General features: G+C 44.0%; 1 protein-coding gene across 6 annotated transcripts in view; it reads left to right on the top strand.

Moving 5' to 3' along the window:
- Positions 1-20,360, top strand: part of SLC9A8 (solute carrier family 9 member A8) — a 63,793-nt gene that overhangs the window by 31,048 nt on the left and 12,385 nt on the right. For all 6 annotated transcript variants that reach the window (XR_010385022.1, XM_010978653.3, XM_064496992.1 and 3 more), the window contains 5 exons: positions 2,015-2,158; positions 7,355-7,493; positions 8,973-9,078; positions 16,298-16,414; positions 18,614-18,696. Coding sequence is in view for 5 of the 6 variants with exons in the window: in XM_010978653.3 (XP_010976955.1) it covers positions 2,015-2,158; positions 7,355-7,493; positions 8,973-9,078; positions 16,298-16,414; positions 18,614-18,696 (589 nt within the window). In the remaining variant the exon portion in view is untranslated. The remainder of the gene's footprint in view (positions 1-2,014; positions 2,159-7,354; positions 7,494-8,972; positions 9,079-16,297; positions 16,415-18,613; positions 18,697-20,360) is intronic.

The raw sequence follows: 20,360 nt of genomic DNA, 5'->3' as shown, positions 1-20,360 counted from the left end.
ACCTGCCTGCCTGCCTGCCTGCCTTCCGCAGATATCTCTGGGCCATGCTCAGTACACATCCTGGGAATACACTCATGACTAAAACACAGCACCCACCCCTGGCACTCACAGCGAGGCGAGAGGCAGGTCAGGTCACAGCTCATCATACACATGACAGTCTCTGTGAGGACAGGGAAATTCTGAGACCTGAAGTTTGAACTGAGATGTCTTTTGGGGCCTGCTCCTCAGCTTGGAACCTGGAGGCTGTCCTTGAAGTAAGCAGACTCTCCTCCATGAATTCACAGTAATCAAACCCACAGGGAGCTGCCATGGAAACCAGAATGCCAGATTATTGATTTATGATGAGAACTGTAACTTGCAAGGCAGCCAGGCATCCCATCCCGCCAGCACTCCCCTCCCTGAGCCCGAGTCAAATGATTATGGGTGCCTGCTGGTGATGTTCAGTGGACAGAGCACACTCTGGTCCAGGCCAAGGAGCTCCTCTTCATTCCCAGACTGCAAGCTTGGTGAGGGTGGACAGTCTCTGACTTACGTCTCTACCCAGGCTGTCCCCTTGGGGCTCCGTGTTTTGCCTTGTGTTATGGTAGGGGGCAGACCTAGCCGTTCTGCTGAGCTGGAAGGAAAGCCGTGCCAGGCACAGCCGTTGAAGGAATTGAGGGCTTGCAAGAACTCTAAGGGGAAAAAGACACACGGGCTGAAAGAATAATCATCCAGGCTCCTGAGGCAGCCCACAAGGCCTTGCGAGGTGATCCGGCACTGCCTCCCTCCTAGTGTCCCTCCCAGCCTCTAACGTCTCCGGCCACTCACCATCACCTGCTACTGCCACGTTCCCTGTTTTGTCTCTCAGGCATCCAAGCTTGCTCCACCTCAGAGGTAGCTTGCTCTTGTCAATTCCCCCAGGTCTTGGCTTGGCCTACTTGCTTCTTGCATGTAGGTCCTTGTTTAAGTAAGTGTCATCTCTTCACAGAGGCCTTTGCTGACCACCCAGTCTAAGCGCTCCCCACCCCATCCCCCCACACCACCCTGCCATGTTACTCTCTCCCATCGCCCTGACTCCCGTTGGAACACTTGCCATTTTCTAAATTGGTCTTAGTCTCCGAGTTTTGCTGTATCCAGAGTAGAGGTTAAGAACACCGGCTCTGAGGCAGATGACCTGTGTTTAAATCCTGGCTTAGAATTTCTTTCTGACCTTGAATGAGTTCCTTAACCTCATAGTCCCTCAGTTTTCTCCTGTGTAATCAGAGAAATACTAGTACTATTTCCTGTGGTTGCTGTGTGGATTATTGAGTTGCTGTACATAAAGTGCTTAGAACAGTGCCTGGGATGTGGTAAGTGCCACATAAATGTTTGCCGTTATTATTAGCCTCAGTGCCTGAAACATACTAGGCAATTAGTGGGTATATGTTAGAGGTAGTTAGACCTTCATGGGCACTATTGGTGAGAGCCTCTGGCCTGGTGGGAGCCAGCATTGGTGTTGGTGTCTGCCACCCAAGCCACCCGTCCCCTGAAGCATGCTGGATTTGCTGCTGACTTTGGCACTTTTTAGATGTTGCAAATCTGAATGGAGGCTGGGATTGTTCACAGATGGCATTTTGGTGGCCTGGTGGCCGGGGGCAAAGCAGAGGTGAGACCCGGGAGCACTTGGGCCATTTGAGGGAGGCCCTCCAAGCCATCATGGTTCTAGCTGCTCTGCCCAAGAAGGCCAAGAGGTCTGTTATATATTTAAGCAAAAATCTTCCCACCATCATTGGTCGAAATAAAGCCTTAGTACTTCCAGCGGAAAGCCAGGCCATTCCTAACCACTCCCGGTAGAGTGGGCCTTTCACTGCTCCACCACAGTGTCAATTAGCAGATATTATAAGTGGAAAAGAAGGCACCATTTTCTGTAGTTACTTCAGCTACAGCGTGTACTGTTAACGTTATTACTAAATGTAGCCTTTGACGATAATATTTTCCTGTGTGGACCAAATGTTAAGTGTTACAGAATTACCCCTCCCTTTTCTCTTCTTGGCAGTTTTGCGTTTGGCTCCCTAATTTCTGCTGTGGATCCAGTGGCTACTATTGCTATTTTCAATGCACTTCATGTGGACCCAGTGCTCAACATGCTGGTTTTTGGGGAGAGCATTCTCAACGACGCAGTCTCCATTGTCCTGACCAAGTAAGTGTGCTTTCTTCAAGTGACAGGACTGAAGGTCCTTGTATGAGAGGATGCAGCTGCGTGTACAATTTCTTGTCCTTTGGGTGTTGGGTTCACTGTTTCTCTTTCTGTCCTGACAAGCTTTGACATGTCCCAGGAATACTGTCAAGGCCCAGGGTGTTTAGAGGAGAGTCCACCTTTTAGGACCTACTTTTAACAGTGCTTTTGAGCCCAACTTCTCATCAGCATCACCAGGGGTGCTTATTAAATGTGATACTCCCAGGCCCCATCCTCAGGGCTTCTGATTCAGGAGGTCTGGGGTGAGTCCTAAAACCTAGGTTTTTAATAAGTTCTCCAGGTGATAATGGCACAGCCAGCTGAGGGATCAGTGTTTGGGCAGCATTGTTCCAGACAAAAGTGGCTGACAGAGGCCCTTCTCTCCCACTTGGGAGCTGACGCACGTCACCTTCCTTTTTGCAGCTGTAGGATAAGGTCGTGGTACTAACAGGTACCCTAAGGTGCTGTTATGTGAAAGCTCCTTTGGAAACTACAGATCTTTTTCAAATGTTCGTTAGTATCATTGCCCTTATTGATAGGATCTGAGAAATTAAATTTTAATCATAAAATGTCAAGAAGTCATTGGGAAAAGGAGATGAATCTAAGATCATTTCAAATGCGTTCATCTGCCACAGGGCTGTTTCCTTGCACTCCGCGTTTTGTGGTGATCATTAGTATGTATGGGCAAGAGACCCAAGCAGTTTTACCAAAAAACAGAGAAGGCACAGACAAAGCCATTGAAGAAAAGAGCCCTCGACAGTGTATCAGAGACAAGCTAAGAGAAATTTAGGGGCCAATCTGTGTTCTGTTAAAGAATAAAATGTCCGGGGTTGAGGGGTATAGCTTAGTGGTAGAGCTCTTGCTTAGCATACACGAGGTCCTGGTTCAATCCCCAGTACCTCCATTTAAAAAAAAAAAAAAAGTAGAATTTCCATTTAATTTGGACTTGTCTCCTTTGTTGTGGGATTTCTTGCAAAGCATAACCACTCTGTGGTAGTCAGCATTTTCTTAAAAGCCTTGCTGTAGACTACATTCAGAATTCTTATGTTGAAACAAAAGAATGTTTTATAATGGAAAGAGCCCATGCTTGGGAGTCAAGCTGAGCTAGGTTCACATCCCAGTGATGGCCCCTTATAGCTGTGGTACCCTGGGTCAGCTCCTTCACCTCTTTGAGCTACAGGTTTCTCATCAGTAAAGTGATGGTGATAATGTCTCAGCCTAGGATTGGATTTGAGGATTGAATAGTTAAATAGGATTCTATGTGAAAAAGCATCTGCCACCAGTTAAGCTGAGATCCCTTCTTTCCTCTTCTGCTCCTGTCCCTTAATTATTATTTCATATGTTTGTTCTGATTTTGCCCTACTTTTGCAGGAAGAACTTACCAAATGTTGTGTATTTGAAATAAGTACTCAGCAGACCTTAAACAAAACAAATATATATATAGTATGTGTATGTGTATGTATGGGTGTGTCTGTGTGTGTGTGTGTGTGTGTATCCTGAAGTAATACCTGTATTCTTCATATGAAATTTAGAAAACTCAGAGAAAGGAAAGGAGGGATGGAGGAAGGATTTTTAATTTAGATAGATATATACTATATTGTAAGTTTTCCATTGAACAGATTATTTTATTGAAAAAATAATCTTCCATAACATCATTTTACTACTTACAGAGTATTCCATGTATAGATTTACTATGATCTATTTAATCAGTTCCCCATTGTTGGCTTTTTCACATTTCTCTTGGCAAAAATTTCTATAGCTTTATTTGGAAATTATCTATATCATGATGTAAGACCTTTAAAAATTTTTGACGGCAGTATTTTTTCTGAAGATCAACTTTGAAAGCTTCTTAGCTTTCTGGTTTTTACTTTTATCTTGTGTCCTGGTTACATGTATTGAACATTTGTGACAAAGAATTTTGCCTGAATCAGAGGTGACTTCACAAATTATTTTTATACATTAGGAGCGAAACTCATCTGTTTTGTCTCTAATATATTTTTTGCTTTAATCTGTCAGAAATAGGATCTTTTCTAAGCTTTTCCAGGTCTCTTTGCTGCAGAAAAACCAAAGGTTAGGAGATATTTTCTTTTTATAATGAGAAATGATGGAGTCATTGTAAGTAGCCAGAGAATCTTCCTGGAAAAGTGCTTTTGAAGGCCAAGATCACCTATGATGACAGTTCCCCAAATTGGATCTGTGGACCACATGCATATGTGGTTTCCAGCCTCCACTTCCACTGCAGCTGGTACACAGACTGGGGTAGGTGTGACTGACCTAAGCCACGTCCAGTCTCACTGACTCCCCAGACATGCTAAAGGTTGGTCGTCCACTCAGCATTTGGTGTGTGTGCCAGACCTGCTCAGAGACCAGTTGAATTTGATGAACATGGTCCAAGATGGAAGAAAGATGCTCATAGAAAAGTGAACACAGTGCATGCATGCCTTAGCTACCACTGTGAAGGATTTTGAGAAAGGCTTCTCAGATCAGTTATCTGGGAGCCAGGTAGGCATTTTCAGGTAGAAGAGGGAGATGGAGAGAGAGAGAGGGCATGGCTGGCCTGCCTTGGTTTATAGGACGGGAGGGAGCTGTCATCAGCTTTCCTTGGTTACAAGGTAGAATCGCATCTTGTTTTTAAGGCTATACTTCATAAATGACCATTTTCTAAGTGATCCAATGACACATTTATTTTTGTAACTGAATATGTGAATGGATTACCCCTGTTTAAATGTTTTCACTTTTTTTTTAACATTTTTTATTGATTTATAATCATTTTACAATGTGTCAAATTCCAGTGTTCAGCACAATTTTTCAGTCATTCATGTGTTTTCACTTTTATAAGTATCAGAAAACTAAGTATCTTCTGTTTCTTCATTAATTTTAATTAAATTATTTTTAGCTTTGAATTGTTTCTATGACAATTATTCTTGTAACAATTGCTGTAGAGGAAACCTTTTGTTCTCTCTAGCTGCATTGAAAGGTCATGAAATGGATCCTGAACAGCATTGTCTTTTATTCTATAAGTTGTGAGGAACATGACCTGAAAAAATAAAATGTACAAAAATTACCAGGCCAGAAAGAGTCCAGATTCTACCTTCATTTATCTTGAGTTCAGAAACCATTGACCTGAGCCCTGGGTCTGCTGTTAATCGTTGGTGTGACCTCACCCAGCTAGCCACTCTCTTTGGGCCTTAGCCTCCTTTGCATAAAAAGAAAGCAGTGTTCCTAACCAGTGTTCTGCTGTGGTAATGAAATGGGGAGGGGGCAGGACGCTACGCATGTGGTTCACAGACCTATTTGGGAGCTATAGGTGACCTTAGCCTTCAAGAGCACTTTCCCAGTAAGAACCCTGTTGGCTCCCAGCATTTCCCAAGATGGGATGTTCACTTGTGATCTGCTGGCAAAGAGAGAGAATGGGGAAGCTTGTGCATTTGGGTGAGTTTGGGAAATTTTTGTGTGAAAAAAAGTTAGTTTTCTTTTTTGCAGGACTTCTCAGAACCTTTATGATGTTATATTGTGCTGTGAATCACCATGAAAGGCTGAGGTTTCCTCACCAAGCCACTCTTTTATCCTGCTTTAAAATTATACCAATTCATGAAACGCTGATTATTGAAGCTGAATATTACCATTAACAATTCCTTGTTTTGTTTACTGATTCAACAAAAATTTGTTAAGTACCTTTTGTGTGCTGGGCTCTGAACATATGGCAGTGAACAAGATGGACACAGGCTTGGTCCTCGTGGAATGATTCATGAGTTTCGCATGCTGTGGAGAAGTCAGGCACCAAGAGAGCCTGTAAATGGGCTGGCCTGTGTGGAAGCAGGTGTCCCTGAGGAACAAACCCGGAATCAGCTAGAGCCCAGGAAGGCTGACAGATGCCCTACAGGGTGGTGACAGTGGCAGTGGGACCCAACATGAATGAGGAGATGGGCTCTAGAGGTATGGTGGGGAGGAGTCAGGTCCTGCTTAGAAGACTGAGCTTCTTCCTAAAAGCAGCAGGAAATCGTCGACAGGCTTTGAACAGGGGAGTAACCTGGTCAGATGTGCATTTTAAGGGGATCATTCAGGCCACTGAGTGGAGAATGGGTGCTCCTAGGAAGACCAGGATGTAAAGAGAGAGACCCACGAAGCAGAAGCCCTGGGATGAGGATAGTAGCCGAGGGAGGGAGAGAAGTGAATGGATCTGAGAGAGGGTGGACTCTGCTGGGAGGATGTTTAATGAGAAGAACTCTATTATAATGGTTTTACCTTCAGGGATAAAAGCAACAATTGAGTTTAATGGCTTAAGGGCTGCTGGCATTTTACTTTGTTCTGTTAACTGTGAAAGGGAAGTTTTTTCAATTCTTCCTCCCTCCTGATGCCTCCCAAATCCCCCCTACTCGGCCTTACCCACTGATATTTCTTCTTTAGGGTACTCCATTCTACTCAGACTTCATGCCACAGCCTTGACTTTAGGTTTTATCTCACAGGATCCCCAGTCCCCCACCCTCACCCCACATTGAAAACTTTCCCCGTGATTCCCCAGGGCCTTCAAGATGAAATACCAACTCCTTGGCTTAGTTCATCCAAAGCCTCGCACAGGTCCTGGCACTGCCTGCTGCTCCCGCCTTACCTCCTGGCACGTCCTCCCCACCAGCCCCTCCCCCAACGCCGTGTTCCCATTTTACCCACAGTGATCTGCGTGACTGAATGCTCCTAGGCCGTGCTGCTCGTGGTCCTGGGCTCCCTGCCTCCACGCACGCTGCTCCCTCTGCCTTGGTGCTTCCCCTCATTTCTTCACCTGGTTAACTCTTCTTTATCCTAAGTCTAAACCCAGCCCATACGGCATGAAGAACCTTCCTTGCCCACTACCCATCTGAGTGAGATGCTCACCCTGTTTCTACACAGGGGTTTCTCGAGACGGTCCTTGTTCCAGACTTGTTTTTCTCCCTCATTAGACTATAGAGCCCCCTAAGGGCAGGGACTTGTTCTCATCTCTGAAGCCCCAGAAACTAACAGGGTGCCTGGAACAAAGTAGGTGAACAAATAAATGTTTGACTAGTGGTTTGCATGTTGGAATGAATGAAAGAGAATAAGCATGAAGTAAGTTTTGAGTTCTACGTTAATTTCTAAAACTTTGTCTATCATATTTTAATTTCTTTCTGTTTTTCTTTTGCTTCCTAGCACAGCTGAAGGTTTAACAAGGAAAAATGTATCAGATGTCAGTGGGTGGCAAACATTTTTACAAGCCCTTGGCTACTTCCTCAAAATGTTCTTTGGCTCAGCAGCACTCGGCACTCTCACTGGCTTAATCTCTGCATTAATATCCTTTTAATATGATGAAAACGCGTGGCTGAGAAGATTATTCTTAATTACATCCATCTCACGTCATTTTCTCCAGTTCCTTAAGGGAGCCCATTTTAGTCTAAAGTCATATTTGAAGGAGGATTTTTATGCTTAGTTTTGGTTTCAGGAACACTTTAATTTAAGCTCGAAGATTTTAAAATTTAACATGTGAAATCTAGGATGTCACTTTTCAAAGCCTGAAAAACATGTAAACTATTGGATACCAGCTCTGATTTTGAGGGCTTCTCGGTTCCCAGAGTATGCTGACCACTTTCAGATGAGTTTCATTTTCCACTGTCTCACGTTTCACATTCAGAAAATTGGAAATTAATTTCCTTTGAAAATATCAAATCAAGAAAATCTCTACCCCACTGACACTATTTATCTGGAAGGACCGGAAAAGAGACTTTCAAAGTGAGCTCCATCTAAGTTGTCTGCGCTGATTTTGTTGCTTAACAACCCATAAGCTTTTCCAGCCAGAGGAGCAAAGAGTCTTGTTAAGGCCGTTGACACCTTTATTGCTGTAGAAAATTCATCATGTTTAAAATAGGAACAGGCATCAGATCATTTCTGTGTGAGCCTAAGCCTGTGTGCGTCTTGGGGAGATGGCCACCTGGCCCTCCTGCATCAGCAGTTTGTCTCACAGATGGCCAGAAAAGCCTCTGTTGCCTGAGACAGGCATGTTTGTCTGCCATCCTGTTGTGAATTTTCCCCTCGACTCCTTTGTCCAGAAGTCTAAAGGCTCTACTGAGTTGGCTGACAACTTCTCATATTGTACCAATAAACAGAATGGAAAAGAAAACTTTTACCAGATCAGTATTTTCCTTTATATTTATCTCTTTCTTTTAAATATGGGGGGGACCAAGGCATCTACTGTAACGAAGCCCAGTAAGTAGTGCTGTGAGCTCCAGCATAGGCATGTGAACAACGTTTGAGTATGTGGAAGACTCTCCTTTCACAGGAATGTAAGTTTATAAATGTCCAAAAATCAGAAAGAAGGTCCTTCATTGAACCCCAGGGTTCTAGAAGCCCCATTAGTGATCTCATCTAATGTCATCAGAGAAGTGGAAGAGGGACGTGGCCCTGGAAGGAACCTGGCAGTGTGGCCTGTCCTCAGTGTGTCTGCAACTTTGCCCCCACCCCCAGCTCTCAGCCATCCAAGTCGGCATTTCCAAATGAATTGACTTAGGGTGATTTTAATTTTCTCCTACCATTTGTCTCAGGAATTTATATCTCTCCGTCTTTTGTCAGATTCCCTTTCTTCAAATAAGAGTCTCCCTACAAAGAAAAAAATCCATAATGATAAATTTTCACTGTTTACCTTGGAATGTTCCCAAATCTTTGTGTCCATTGTTTGTTTACCTTTCATTTATATTTGGAAGGCAGCAGTTCTGTGACTTCTCTAGCTCACTGTCAACTGTCCTTTGATTATTTCTCCTTGACAATTGTCATTCACGTGCTAAAGCATATTGACTTGAGGAAAACGCCTTCCTTGGAGTTTGGCATGATGATCATTTTTGCTTATCTTCCTTATGGGCTCGCAGAAGGAATCTCACTCTCGGGTAAGTGACAGAGAGCATTGAAATGCTGGGGTTGACGGTGCACTGTCCTGCCCGGTGAAAGAGGTTATGTAATTTGGGTCACTCTCAATCACAAGAGACAGTTACAACTCAGAAGAGCTTAAGCAGTAAGAGGGGTTTACTGGCTCTCTAGGGACACATCTGGACTTAGACCTGGCTGGATCCAGGAGCTCAGTGTTGTCTCCATCACATTTGCTCTTTATGCACCATCCTGTAGCAGAGATCAAAGTATCTTTCCCAGTGTTGCCTGTTTCTCAAAACAAGCCGTCCAAAGAGCTTTCACTCAGAGGATGCGGTCAGACTGCCAAGGGCAGTCAATCCCTCTGCCTATCCCTGGGCCCTGGGCTCTGGCACCCACTGCGTTCTTTCACTATAGTTCTGCCTTTTCCAGAATATAAATGTCATAGAAAGGAAATCATGTAGTATGTAGTCTTTTGTGACTCATTTCTTTCAATTATAGTAATATTCTTGAGACACACCATGATTTTACTGTGTATCACTAGTATAAACCAGTATAAACAGCAAATTGAGCCCATTTTTTCCATTCACCATTTGAAAGACATTTGGACTTTTCCAGATTTTCTCTAGGAATATTTGTGCATATTTTCATTTATCTTGGGAGTAAGGTTGCTGGGTCACATGGTAGGTATATATTTTACTTTATCAGAAACTGCCAAGTGTTTCACGAAACGCCGGGACAATTTTGCATCACCGCCAGAATGTATGAGGGAGTTCCAGCTGCTTCATATCCTCACCAACACTTATTTTAATTTTAAAAACTTCAGCCATTTTGATAGGTGTGTCTCAATTTGATTTTGATGTGCCTCGGTTCTCTTTATATTATTCTTGGGATTCCTTGAGTTTTTTGGGTTTATAGTTTATGCAAGTTTATAGCTTTCATCAAATTTGATAAATTTTTCATGTCTTGAAATATTTTTTCTGTTCCTTTCTGCTCTCCTGTTGGGACTCCAATTACAATATCCTTTGCCTTTAAAAAGAAAAAATTCTTTTTTATGATAGTCTCTTCTTTGGCTATGCTCAGTCTCCTGTTAATCCCATCCAGTGTATTTTTCATTTCAGATACTGGATTTTTCATCTACAGAAGTTCTCTTTGAGTCATTTTTATATCTTCCATTTCTCTCCATATCGTGTCCATGATTATCTCTACATTCTTGAGCATATGGAGCATATTTATTAAAGCTGTTTTAATGTCCTTGTTTGCTATTCCATCATCTGAGTCAATTCTGGGTCTGTTTCTGTCAATTAATTTTCTTCTGTTTATAACTCACATTTTCCTACTCTTAGCTTGCCTACTCATTTTTGATTGGATGCCAGTCATTGTGAACTTTATTGCATTGTTGAATACTGGATTTTATTGTGTTCCTTCAGAGAGAACTTTCTTCTGGCATGTATCTAAGTTTCTTGGAATGAGGTTAATCCTTTTGAGGTCTGCTTTTAAACTTTGTCAGGGCAGGTCCAGAGTAGTCCTAGGAATGAAGGCCTTGCCCTTCTAAGGGCTGTACCTCATGTCTCACAGATTATGAGATTATTCCACTCTGCCTGGTGGGAGCACAAACTATTCCCAGCTCTGTGTCCACTTAAGCAATTATTCAGCCTACTCCTTTTAAAGTTCTTTCCCCAGCCTCTCGGAATCTCGCCCCACTCGAGTGCAGAGTGATATTGGCCCAAGATTCTAGAAGACCCGGGTGTGGCTCCCCAGAGCTTGCCCTCTGGGCGGTGCCTCCTCTCAGGTATTCTGGCTGCTTTGGCCTCCACCTTCTCTCATCTGGCTCCTCTTCCCAGCAAGACTGAAACTGCTGGACTTAGTTTGGGGTTCCCTTCCCTCAGCCTGGAAACTCCATCCACCCAGTAAGCTGGGCTGGGGCTGGGGTAGCCACCTTGTTGCCTTTCTGACAGAAATCAAGCCCTACCCTGCCTCCTGCTCAACATCAGAGAACAGTTTTGCCTCGTATCTTTTATCAGGTTTGCTAGTTGTTTATGGCAGGACGGCACTTTTCGTAGCAATTATTTCTTCACGGGCAAAGGGGAAGTCCCGGCAGTTTCTGATGACTCCGTTGGACAGAATCCTCCTTCCCACAGGTCACTATCTGGAGCCACACATGGGTTCTCTGTGAGCAGGTCTTGCCAAGGAGGAAGCAGAGAGGACTCTGGCCATTTTCACTGGAGAACTTTGTAAACCTCAGGGTCTTGTTTGTTTTTAATCCAAGTTCTCTTGGATCATTTTATCACGGTATCTGCTATCCCATTCCCTCTCTTACGTTTCCTGAGTTTGGGCACTCGCATAAACATTACCTATGAGTCATTTGGCTCTAGCCTAGCTATTTTTACCTCTGTTTTTCTAAATTGTTCTCCACCCCTTTGAGAGGAACACTGAGTACCTGTTGGCAAAGACACATATTTCATGCATCCTCCGTTTGAAATTTGTGATTAAAACAAGGGAGTGTTTTTCTTGTCTTTTCCTCAGAGAGGCCATGTTTTCTGTTTGTAGAGGTTTTGTTTTCTTAGGGACCTCTGCTGTACACGCTAATGGGGCCAAAGAGAGCACACACAAGCCAAGAACACACTCATCTACCTCTGCCCTGGGGCTGTTTGTCACACAGCGTTCTCAGAGGCAGGTAGGATAGCTTCGTACTGCAGGAGAACGAACGGGAAAGGTGACAGTGCTGGCCTCTCCTTCCTCTTTGTGCTCTGCTTTTCCTGACGGTCACAAAGGACTGAGTGAGTGGTTACCAGGACCACTGAGCAGGACACTTTCCCTAGGAATCATTTGCCTAAATTTATATGTTTAGATCACAGTGGTTAAGGACACCAGACAGACCTGGGTTTGCATCCAAACTCCGTCTCTCATTAACCCTGTCACCTCAGACAGCAGACTCAGCCACTCTGAGCATCCACTTCCTTGTGTGAAGTAGACATAAGAAAAGCACCCCTGAGGCTTGTGGTGAAGATGCAGGTGAGAGTCCTGGCAGAGGCATCAGTGTGCATCATGTCAGGGTGACCATGCATCCTGGTCAGCCCTGACACTCCCAGTTCTCCCCTTTTGTTCCAACACGATAAATTAATAACACCCCCTTTTATCCTCAGAAGTGTCCTGGTTTTAACAGCAAATTGAATAATCGCCCTAATCATTACTCAGTAAGCATTAGCTATTCTCAGAGTCTTTGTTCTAGTTCCGTCAGCGCTAACTAGTACTGTCATTCATTCAAGCAAGTTTGAGGGCCACTTTGCCCTCTGGCTCTAAAAATTCAAAGATGAACAGATTCCACCCTTGCCAGTTCGGCCAACTCTAGGCTGAAGGAGGGGACTTGGGTAGAGCGACTCTCTGTCAGGGTGAGTCACAGAGAATGGAACTTTGGCGGCTGAAGGATAAATTTGTAAGATTGATCAGGACATAACACTTTATGTAAAATGTTGGGAAGATGTTGGCCAAAGATGGGATGTGTTATACAACACTCATGTGCACAGGTGTGTATCCAAGGAATTCCTTTGCAGCACTGCCTATGAGAGAAAAATTGGAAGTAACTAAATGGTTATCAGTAGTGGGAAAGATTGTGTACATTTGACTCCATATTTCGTATGAAATACTATGCAGCCACTTAAAGAATGAATTTGACCAATTTGTACTGCCATGGAAAGAGCTCCAAGATACATTGTTAAATTTTAAGAAAGAAAAACCATTCATTCATCCATTCAGTGAATACTACGCTATGCCAAGAACTCTCCTTGGTATCAGAGCTTATAGTAAACACGACAAGATCAGGTGTTTTTCTGCAAAAGAAAGATAAAAAAAAAAAAGTAAGCAAACACATACGATAATTTCAGGTAGTGAGAAATGAGGTTAAAAAAAGAAATCAGAAAAATGTGATAGAGTAGCCCTGGGGGCAGAAGCATCATGAGATAGTGGGTCAGGAAGGTGTCCTGGAAGGGGTGGCACTGGGGCTGACTTGTGTGGTGAGAAGGAGCCGGCCAGGGGAGGATCTGGGGACTGAGTGATCGGCAGCTGAACAGCAGGTACTCAGGGTCTCAGGTAGGCCTGAGGGGACTTGGCACACTCCAGGAAGAGCAGGGAGACAAGTGTGGCTGGGACCAAGGGGCACAGCCCCCGCCCTGCAGGGTGCTGTAGGCCTGGAAGGAGTTAGGATTGTGTTATACATACAAATACGAGTGTTAGAGGAGTTTTCAAAAATCTCTGTGCCAGGAATATGTGCCATAATCTATAATACAGTCCTGTTACTACTTTTTAAAAGATAGTATGAACTTTGTAATGGCGTAGTAAGAGCGCTGGCAAGCTGCACGTCGAACGGTTAATGGTAGTTACCTGTGGGCAGGCGGTGTGAATAGAGTCTCTTGTTTTACTCTTTACCCCTGAGTCTGGATGTTTTATAGCAAAATATGTTTATTGTTGGGCAATTCACAGAAAAAACTGACTGTGGTTTGACTCAGCCTTTCAGAAGTGCCTCCTGTTGTACCCACAGTAAATTGCAAGTGGTAGAAATTGTACATGATACTTTCAGCTTCTGCCTTTTGGACTTGAATCCCTCTACTCTGTTCCTTAATTGCATTTGAAACAATGGATTTAACTGAGACTAGAAGTGGATTTCCTCCCTTCTCCCTCCCTCCCTTCTCCCTCTAAGAGGCTGACCAGTTCGTTGCACTGTCATCCGCTTCCTTAAATGATTTTGCCTTCTAAAAGAAGTAAATGTGTCAGGATTCTTTCTTACAGGGCATGTTTCAAATATCCAGACATTTTATCTCCAGGCATGAGCCTTTTGGCACCATTTCCCCCTTCACTGTTTTTGCAGCCTGTGCCGGTGGCAGCTGCAGTGGATGAGGGTGGTCTGGGTGGTGGAGATGTCACCTTGGCTTAGGGAGGGCACGTAAGGCAGACACTTGGGCTGTCCCTGGGGCTTTTGCACCCACTGATGACCCTGATTCTTTCCTTCAGTCCCTGGAACTTAAGAGATGCCCTGACCCCAGACCAGACTGGCATAAAGGTTCACTCTTTCATTTGCCAGAGGGCCAGATGGTTTTTATATAGTCCAAATTCAGCCCCCAGATGGGGTTTGTTTATCTGTTCAGAAAATTCTTAAACATTCTAATTAGTTGTTGTCATTAAAAGCTGGAAGATTTCCCATAAGAAACATTTCTGGCATCTCTCAAAAAACAGAAGGAAGAGTGGTCAGCACTAGGTCCTTATCCACAGGGCTGCCATCAGCCCTTTGTAGTTGGGCTGGTGCCTTCTTTGTCCATGTGCCACCCATCCACTGACCATTTTTATCTTTATTTTTATTGTCTGGCCCCTGAGGAGTTTGGGTTTCCGACCCCTGGCGAAACCAGCCAGCCAAACTGCTTCTGTCCTGAGCCTGTCTCCTTGTTGAAGAGCGCTGAGGCAGGACAGGCCAAGGTGGCAGGAAAGCTCCCTTGAGGCGCTGGCAGTGGGCTCTCCTGATGTTCAGTCCCAGGGGAACTTCCACCTTTCACTGTCAGATCTGACTTCCCAGAGCCTTCTAGAGTGGTTATTTAGTGCCGGGACTCCCGCGGGCTATGACAACCTCTTTGTGTGGGTGGAAGGCAGCTCCTGGAAGGCTCCCCTGGAGTTGACTTTTCCTTCAGGGTCAGAATTTCAAAGTCTCAGCTTTGCAGTGAAGCAGGCTGGTGAAACAAAGCCCTTTGAAAGCCCAGAAGCCAGCCGTCTAGCATTGGACTGCACAGAAGGGAGAGCCTTAAGATCAATCCCATACGAACGGAGTGTGTCTGTGCTGTGTCCTCCTCCCCCAGTCTCCATGGTTGGGGTCAAGGTCCAGACCCAGGTTCTGGTCTCTCCCTTCCGTTTCACCTCATGCCTGTGGCATTGGTGGTTTTGTTACAGAGTCAGGAAGGAGAAGCTCTCCAAGTGGTCACTTGCAGAAACTGACTGAGGGGAGCAGGTGAATTGAGGGAACAGCCTGAGGTCTTGTTGTGTTTATCTAGCAGAGCAGAGGCTCAGAACAACTCTTGACTTTCAGAGTCTTCTCCCTGCCCTAAAGTAGCAAGTAAAGGAGTCTCCTGCCCTCCTTTTCCTTCTCCGAGCTTGTCAGATGTGGCTCATGGGCAGTGTTGCTGGGATTTCCTTGTCTAGCCTCCTTTATAGGAAAAATGAAATAACAAAAGAATTTGCTGTTTCCTAAGAGTACTAGGAGATAAAATGTTCCAGCTACTGCTGTCTCTCTGGCTAACAAATGCCTGTTGGGCACCGCAAAGAATAGGGTTTTCCTGTATTTTGTAAGGTACTGTTTATACAGCAAGCTTAGCAGTTGAAACATCTCCAGTGCAGTTCTGTGATTTTCACTCTTTTATTGGAGTTAGCCAGTGATCTGTTTCTACAAAATGGCAGAAGTGAGTTAAAATTTTGCTTATAAAGTTTGAGTTGGAATTCATGTATCTTGGCAGCTTGTTTAGTGACTTTGTAAAAGTCTCAGCTTCCTTACATGAAATAAAGACGTCTTTGCTGCTGCCCAGCCAGGGAGACACTGAGAGGCAACCCATGTAACTCGCTTCAGCAGGGATTAGGGGCAGTGGACAGAAGCTGAGACTCAAATCCCATGTATGCAACAGAAGTTGTAGACTCTCTTGTAGGGAGTTTTACAGAAAAGACACATCACCTTTTTTAAACAACACATCTCTTTTCATATTTCATAGTGATTATGGGAAAATTCAAAATTAAAGTACAAAAAAGTAAATCAAAATCCATCTGTTCTCCATACCCAAGTTCTTAAGTTCCCTTTCTGACCCAAGAGTGGTTCACCTGCCCTCCTTATGTCTGTGGATGACAGTGATGGCTCACACCTGTCCTGCCCTGGTCCTGTGATGGGCATTTTACATGATTTACCTTCATTACCCTCCTAACAGTTCCATGAGCCAGTACTGTTAGTCCCATTGTACAGATGAGAAAGCTGAGGCTTGGAGAGGGGAAGAAACTTGGCCCAAGGTCACCGAGCCAGTAATGAAGCTGCCAGAGACAAGGGCCCTTAGCATTTCTCTGCAGCCTCAGGTATTATTTTCCTCTCCTTTTTCTTAAAACACCTAACAGTATAGGCCCCAGGGACTTGTGGGAAATGTGAGGCGTTATTTGTATGTCGCACGGCAGGGGCTTTTCTGCTCTGTTCACGTCTGTGCGCTTTGCCCCTTTGTCCCTCTCCAGGCATCATGGCCATCCTGTTCTCAGGCATCGTGATGTCTCACTACACACACCATAACCTGTCCCCCGTCACCCAGATCCTCATGCAGCAAACCCTCCGGACCGTGGCCTTCTTGTGCGGTAAGTTCTGCCTCTGTGTAGCCCCACGCGGGCCTGCCCGGAGCTAGCTGTTCTTCCTTGCCCTGTACTAGGAGTCCGTTGAGATTTTCCCTGGCAGAAGAGGCAGCAGAATTCCTCAGAGCCGGATACTGCACTCCCTTATCTTTCGCTTGTTACTCTGGCTTTCACATTCCAGAAAGTAAACCAAATACCTAACAAATGGAATGTTGATGCCTATAATTTTAAGACCAAAAATATTGAGAACTACTAATTATGAACATTTGGGACTCATGTATTTGTAATATATTATAGTGATATTTCCAAAAATGTGTTCCTTGGAACCGATATTTATGTGAGTTAGGTGAAAAAAGACTCCATAGTCAAAAAAGAGTTTGGGAAATCCTGGGACAAATAAAGTTTAACAAGTTTCTAAACTGTAAGGCTTCAGCTAACGTGCATGGTGAGTTTCTAAGAGAAGGATGGAGTTACAGTATTTCCCAAGCTTGTCCGCAGACCCTTTGTTCACAAGAGCATCTTGAAGGACGTGTTAGAGGTGTCATAGTTGGGCTGGGCCACATCGTGATGGCTTTTTCTTTTAAGCAGTTTCAGTTAAGCATCACACTCTGATGAACCCATGTACCTCCTCCTTGTTTATACCTGGGGGTAAAAGAACCGCTCTCACACTGTCCCTTTACACTGGTCTCCACGTGGCTGTGCCCTGCCTGTCGTCATCAGCTCCCCCTGGCATTTTTGGATGGACTGTCTCACTTCGAAGCACTCATTCCACGCTGTCATGTACTGGGAGTCAGGGGCAGGCTGTGCAGGGACATCATTCCACAGACAAGGAGGCTCAGGTGCCGGAAGGGCAAATGACTTGCACACAGTCCCATGGCTAAGAAGTGAGTCTGGAAGCTGGTCTGTCTCTTCCTGGTCCAGTGGGTACTGTTTCCACAGCACCCCTCTCAGAAAGCCGTGGCTGAAGACTCTGACTCCCACAGTAAAGAAATGAGAAGCAAAACAGCCATCAAATTCCATTTTGTACCCATGAGATTTTAACTTTGATGGTTCCCCACTTTTCATGTGAGTGTGTGGAGCACAGGCCCTGTTGGTGGGCATGGACACAGATGCTGTCTTTTCTGGAGAGTCATTTGCCGCATCAGTCTGAATTTAAAAGGCACATGCTATTACGCACAGGATATTTGCTGTAGCTTTTGCAACATCAGACATAGAAACGGTCTCAATATCCATCAAGGAGTCGTTAAATTAACCATGACTTAGTCATGTACTAGTATGTACGCTGCCAGGGAAAAGCATAACGTAGATCTGAATGAGTTCTAAATGAGCTGATTTAGAAAGAAGACAAAAATGTTTGATAACAAAAACATTCAAGGGGAGAAAGGTGAGTATACTGTCCAGCTTGATGGCTTGGTCTAAAAGGATAGACATTTGAAGGAAAAAACAGTGCTGAAATGTTTTAAAACAGCCCTGCTGTTTTATGATACTTAACTGTTTTAAAATAGAGTCTTTGTCTCCCTGGCCATAAGGCTGTTCTGGGGGATATCACAGTCTAAGCAGAGAGCCTAGTGCTAGCAGTTTATAAGGTGCTTTTTCTTAGGATACACAAGCGACTGCTTGTGCAGCCAGAGTGAATATCAGGCTCTTTTTGCCTGGTGGAGTGGAGCCAAGAGGAGGAAATGTATCTCTTCCTGCAAATCCTGCAGGGTGTAAGCCGTCTTCTAAACTTTGTGGCAGCATTAAATATATGAAGTCAATCATTTGGCTTTGACCGCTCTGGCAAGGAAGTTAACAAAGGGCCCTTTCACACTAGTCACATGACATCTGCAGTCATTTGCTCTGAGTTTTTGCCACTTAGGCCGCAGTTGGGATCCTTGCTAATCACAGTGTTCAGCAAATGGACAGATTCATATATTTATCAACGTCCCTGGGAGGGAGAGTATTTATTTGCATGGGTATTTGACAGCTGGTTCATTAAATTAGGAGATTCTGAACAGCAAGCACATGCTGCTTGTGTGATAGAAAAAAATGAGAGAATCGAAGTACAAGTCTGACCGAGGTACTAGTTGCAAGATCTTCCAGAAAATAAGCAAAGTGTTATACTGGATTCTGATTTACTTCTGAATGCTTGCTTGTATAATGATTCCGTGCTATATTGGAAGAAGGTAGTTGAGGCTGAGTAATTCATTCTTTGGTTTGTTTCAGAAACGTGTGTGTTTGCATTTCTTGGCCTGTCCATTTTTAGTTTCCCCCACAAGTTTGAAATTTCCTTTGTCATCTGGTGCATAGTAAGTATTTTCCTTGTCTTTTTTTTTTATTTAATTACTTATTTGTAGATCAATAACCACATATTCCGGATTCATTTTTGTAACTGTTAACTTGTCAAAGTCAACAGCTACATAGACAACCTTCTGTTTAAAGTTTCTTTTGTTAAAATTGTAAACATGCAGTTACAGAGAGGGATGGAATTGAATGAATAAATATCCCCAGAAAAGAATTTTTGCTTGGTTTTTAATTTTAAACGGCCTTGAATTGTTGTAGTCTTTTTAAAAAATGACCAGATTTTTATGTTAGGTGGTAAAAGCAGATTTCAGAATCCAACGTGTAATTGAACATAACCATGTAAAAACAGTATGCATAGGAAAAAGAGGCTATGTAAGGAAGTACAGCTAAATGTTCACAGTGGTTGTAGAACTGGGGATGATTTCTTTTTCTTTTCTACTTTTTCTGGATAATTATAATGAATATACCTGATTCTTACTGTGGTTTTCTTCAGATGTGTCCATTTATTAAGTATGACCTTGGATACTTGTTCAAAGTAGAGATTATATGGCCCTTACCTCCTCTGGAGATTCATCCAGAGGAATCATCCCAGGTGATTCTTACCATTAAGAGGTTGGGAGGAAAGTGTTATAATTGGACAGGACGGTGTCAGTAGGAGACAAATTAAAATATACCTTTAAAAAAGGAAAATAGAAGTTGAATCATTTGCAGTAAAATCAGGTCTTGCGAATGGATTGGGGAATGGAGTGGGAGAAAAAAGAAATGTTTAGCATTTAAAAGAAAGGTCCAACTCTCTCAGGCATCTGTTCAAAGTGACGTGAATGGTCTGTAACATTTGGGCATGTGGCCTGGTGTTCCCAGGCCCCTCCTGTGTTCTCCTCAGTGTGAATCCATCTCCGGCAGGTCCTCCTGCTGATTCGTACTCCCACTCTTAATTTGATCTCTTTGTTATCTTTTTAGATCCTCTGTTAATTTAAGGCACTTAAGAAGCCTACCTTGTTCTTGAGTTATCGTAATTCATCTTGAGTTAACATTTATTACCAATTCCACTTAATAAAACACAGCTATTGAGAGACAGACTTTTTTTTTTTTTTTTTTAAATCACTGTCACCTATCATGAGCAGACCAGTGAGGCCTACCTTTCTGGCATATGGAGAAACTGTGACAGACAAGATAAGGAACCCCAAGGAAAATGATGCTTCTCCTTGCAGCCTGGTTCTTCTGCCTTGGTCAGCACAAGCTCATTGCTTTTGTCTGTTATCTGTTCTCCAAACTCAGGTTTCAAGACAAGAGAACAGCAGCAAAAGTCTTTTACAGAACGTATAACAGCCTTTAGTGTGGTCACTGGGTAAAAGGGCCCACATTTGGTCAAACTAAAACACAACTGTAGAAATGGAAGATTGGATTTCAGTGGGTGAAGCAGGGAGGTGACTGTCTCAGCCATGCTCTGGGAGGAAAAGAAAAAGGGGAGGATGCCAGGGCTGGTAACTCAGTTTCCCCTGAGCACCGAGTCAGGCTGGCTCTGCCAGTCCTGGAGGTGGCCTGTGCTATTCAGGTGGATGACTTAGACTCACTCAGTGGTCAAGGGCATGGGCTTTGGGGGCTGAACCAGGTTTAGGACTTGGCTCCATCACTTCCTGCCTGGGTCAGCTTGGACCGGTTACTTAGT

Source organism: Camelus dromedarius, chromosome 18, assembly GCF_036321535.1.
Source record: "Camelus dromedarius isolate mCamDro1 chromosome 18, mCamDro1.pat, whole genome shotgun sequence".
In the NCBI taxonomy this organism is placed as follows: Eukaryota; Metazoa; Chordata; class Mammalia; order Artiodactyla; family Camelidae; genus Camelus; species Camelus dromedarius.
Note: the sequence above shows the minus strand (reverse complement) of the source record. Positions and strands in the feature narration are given on the sequence as shown.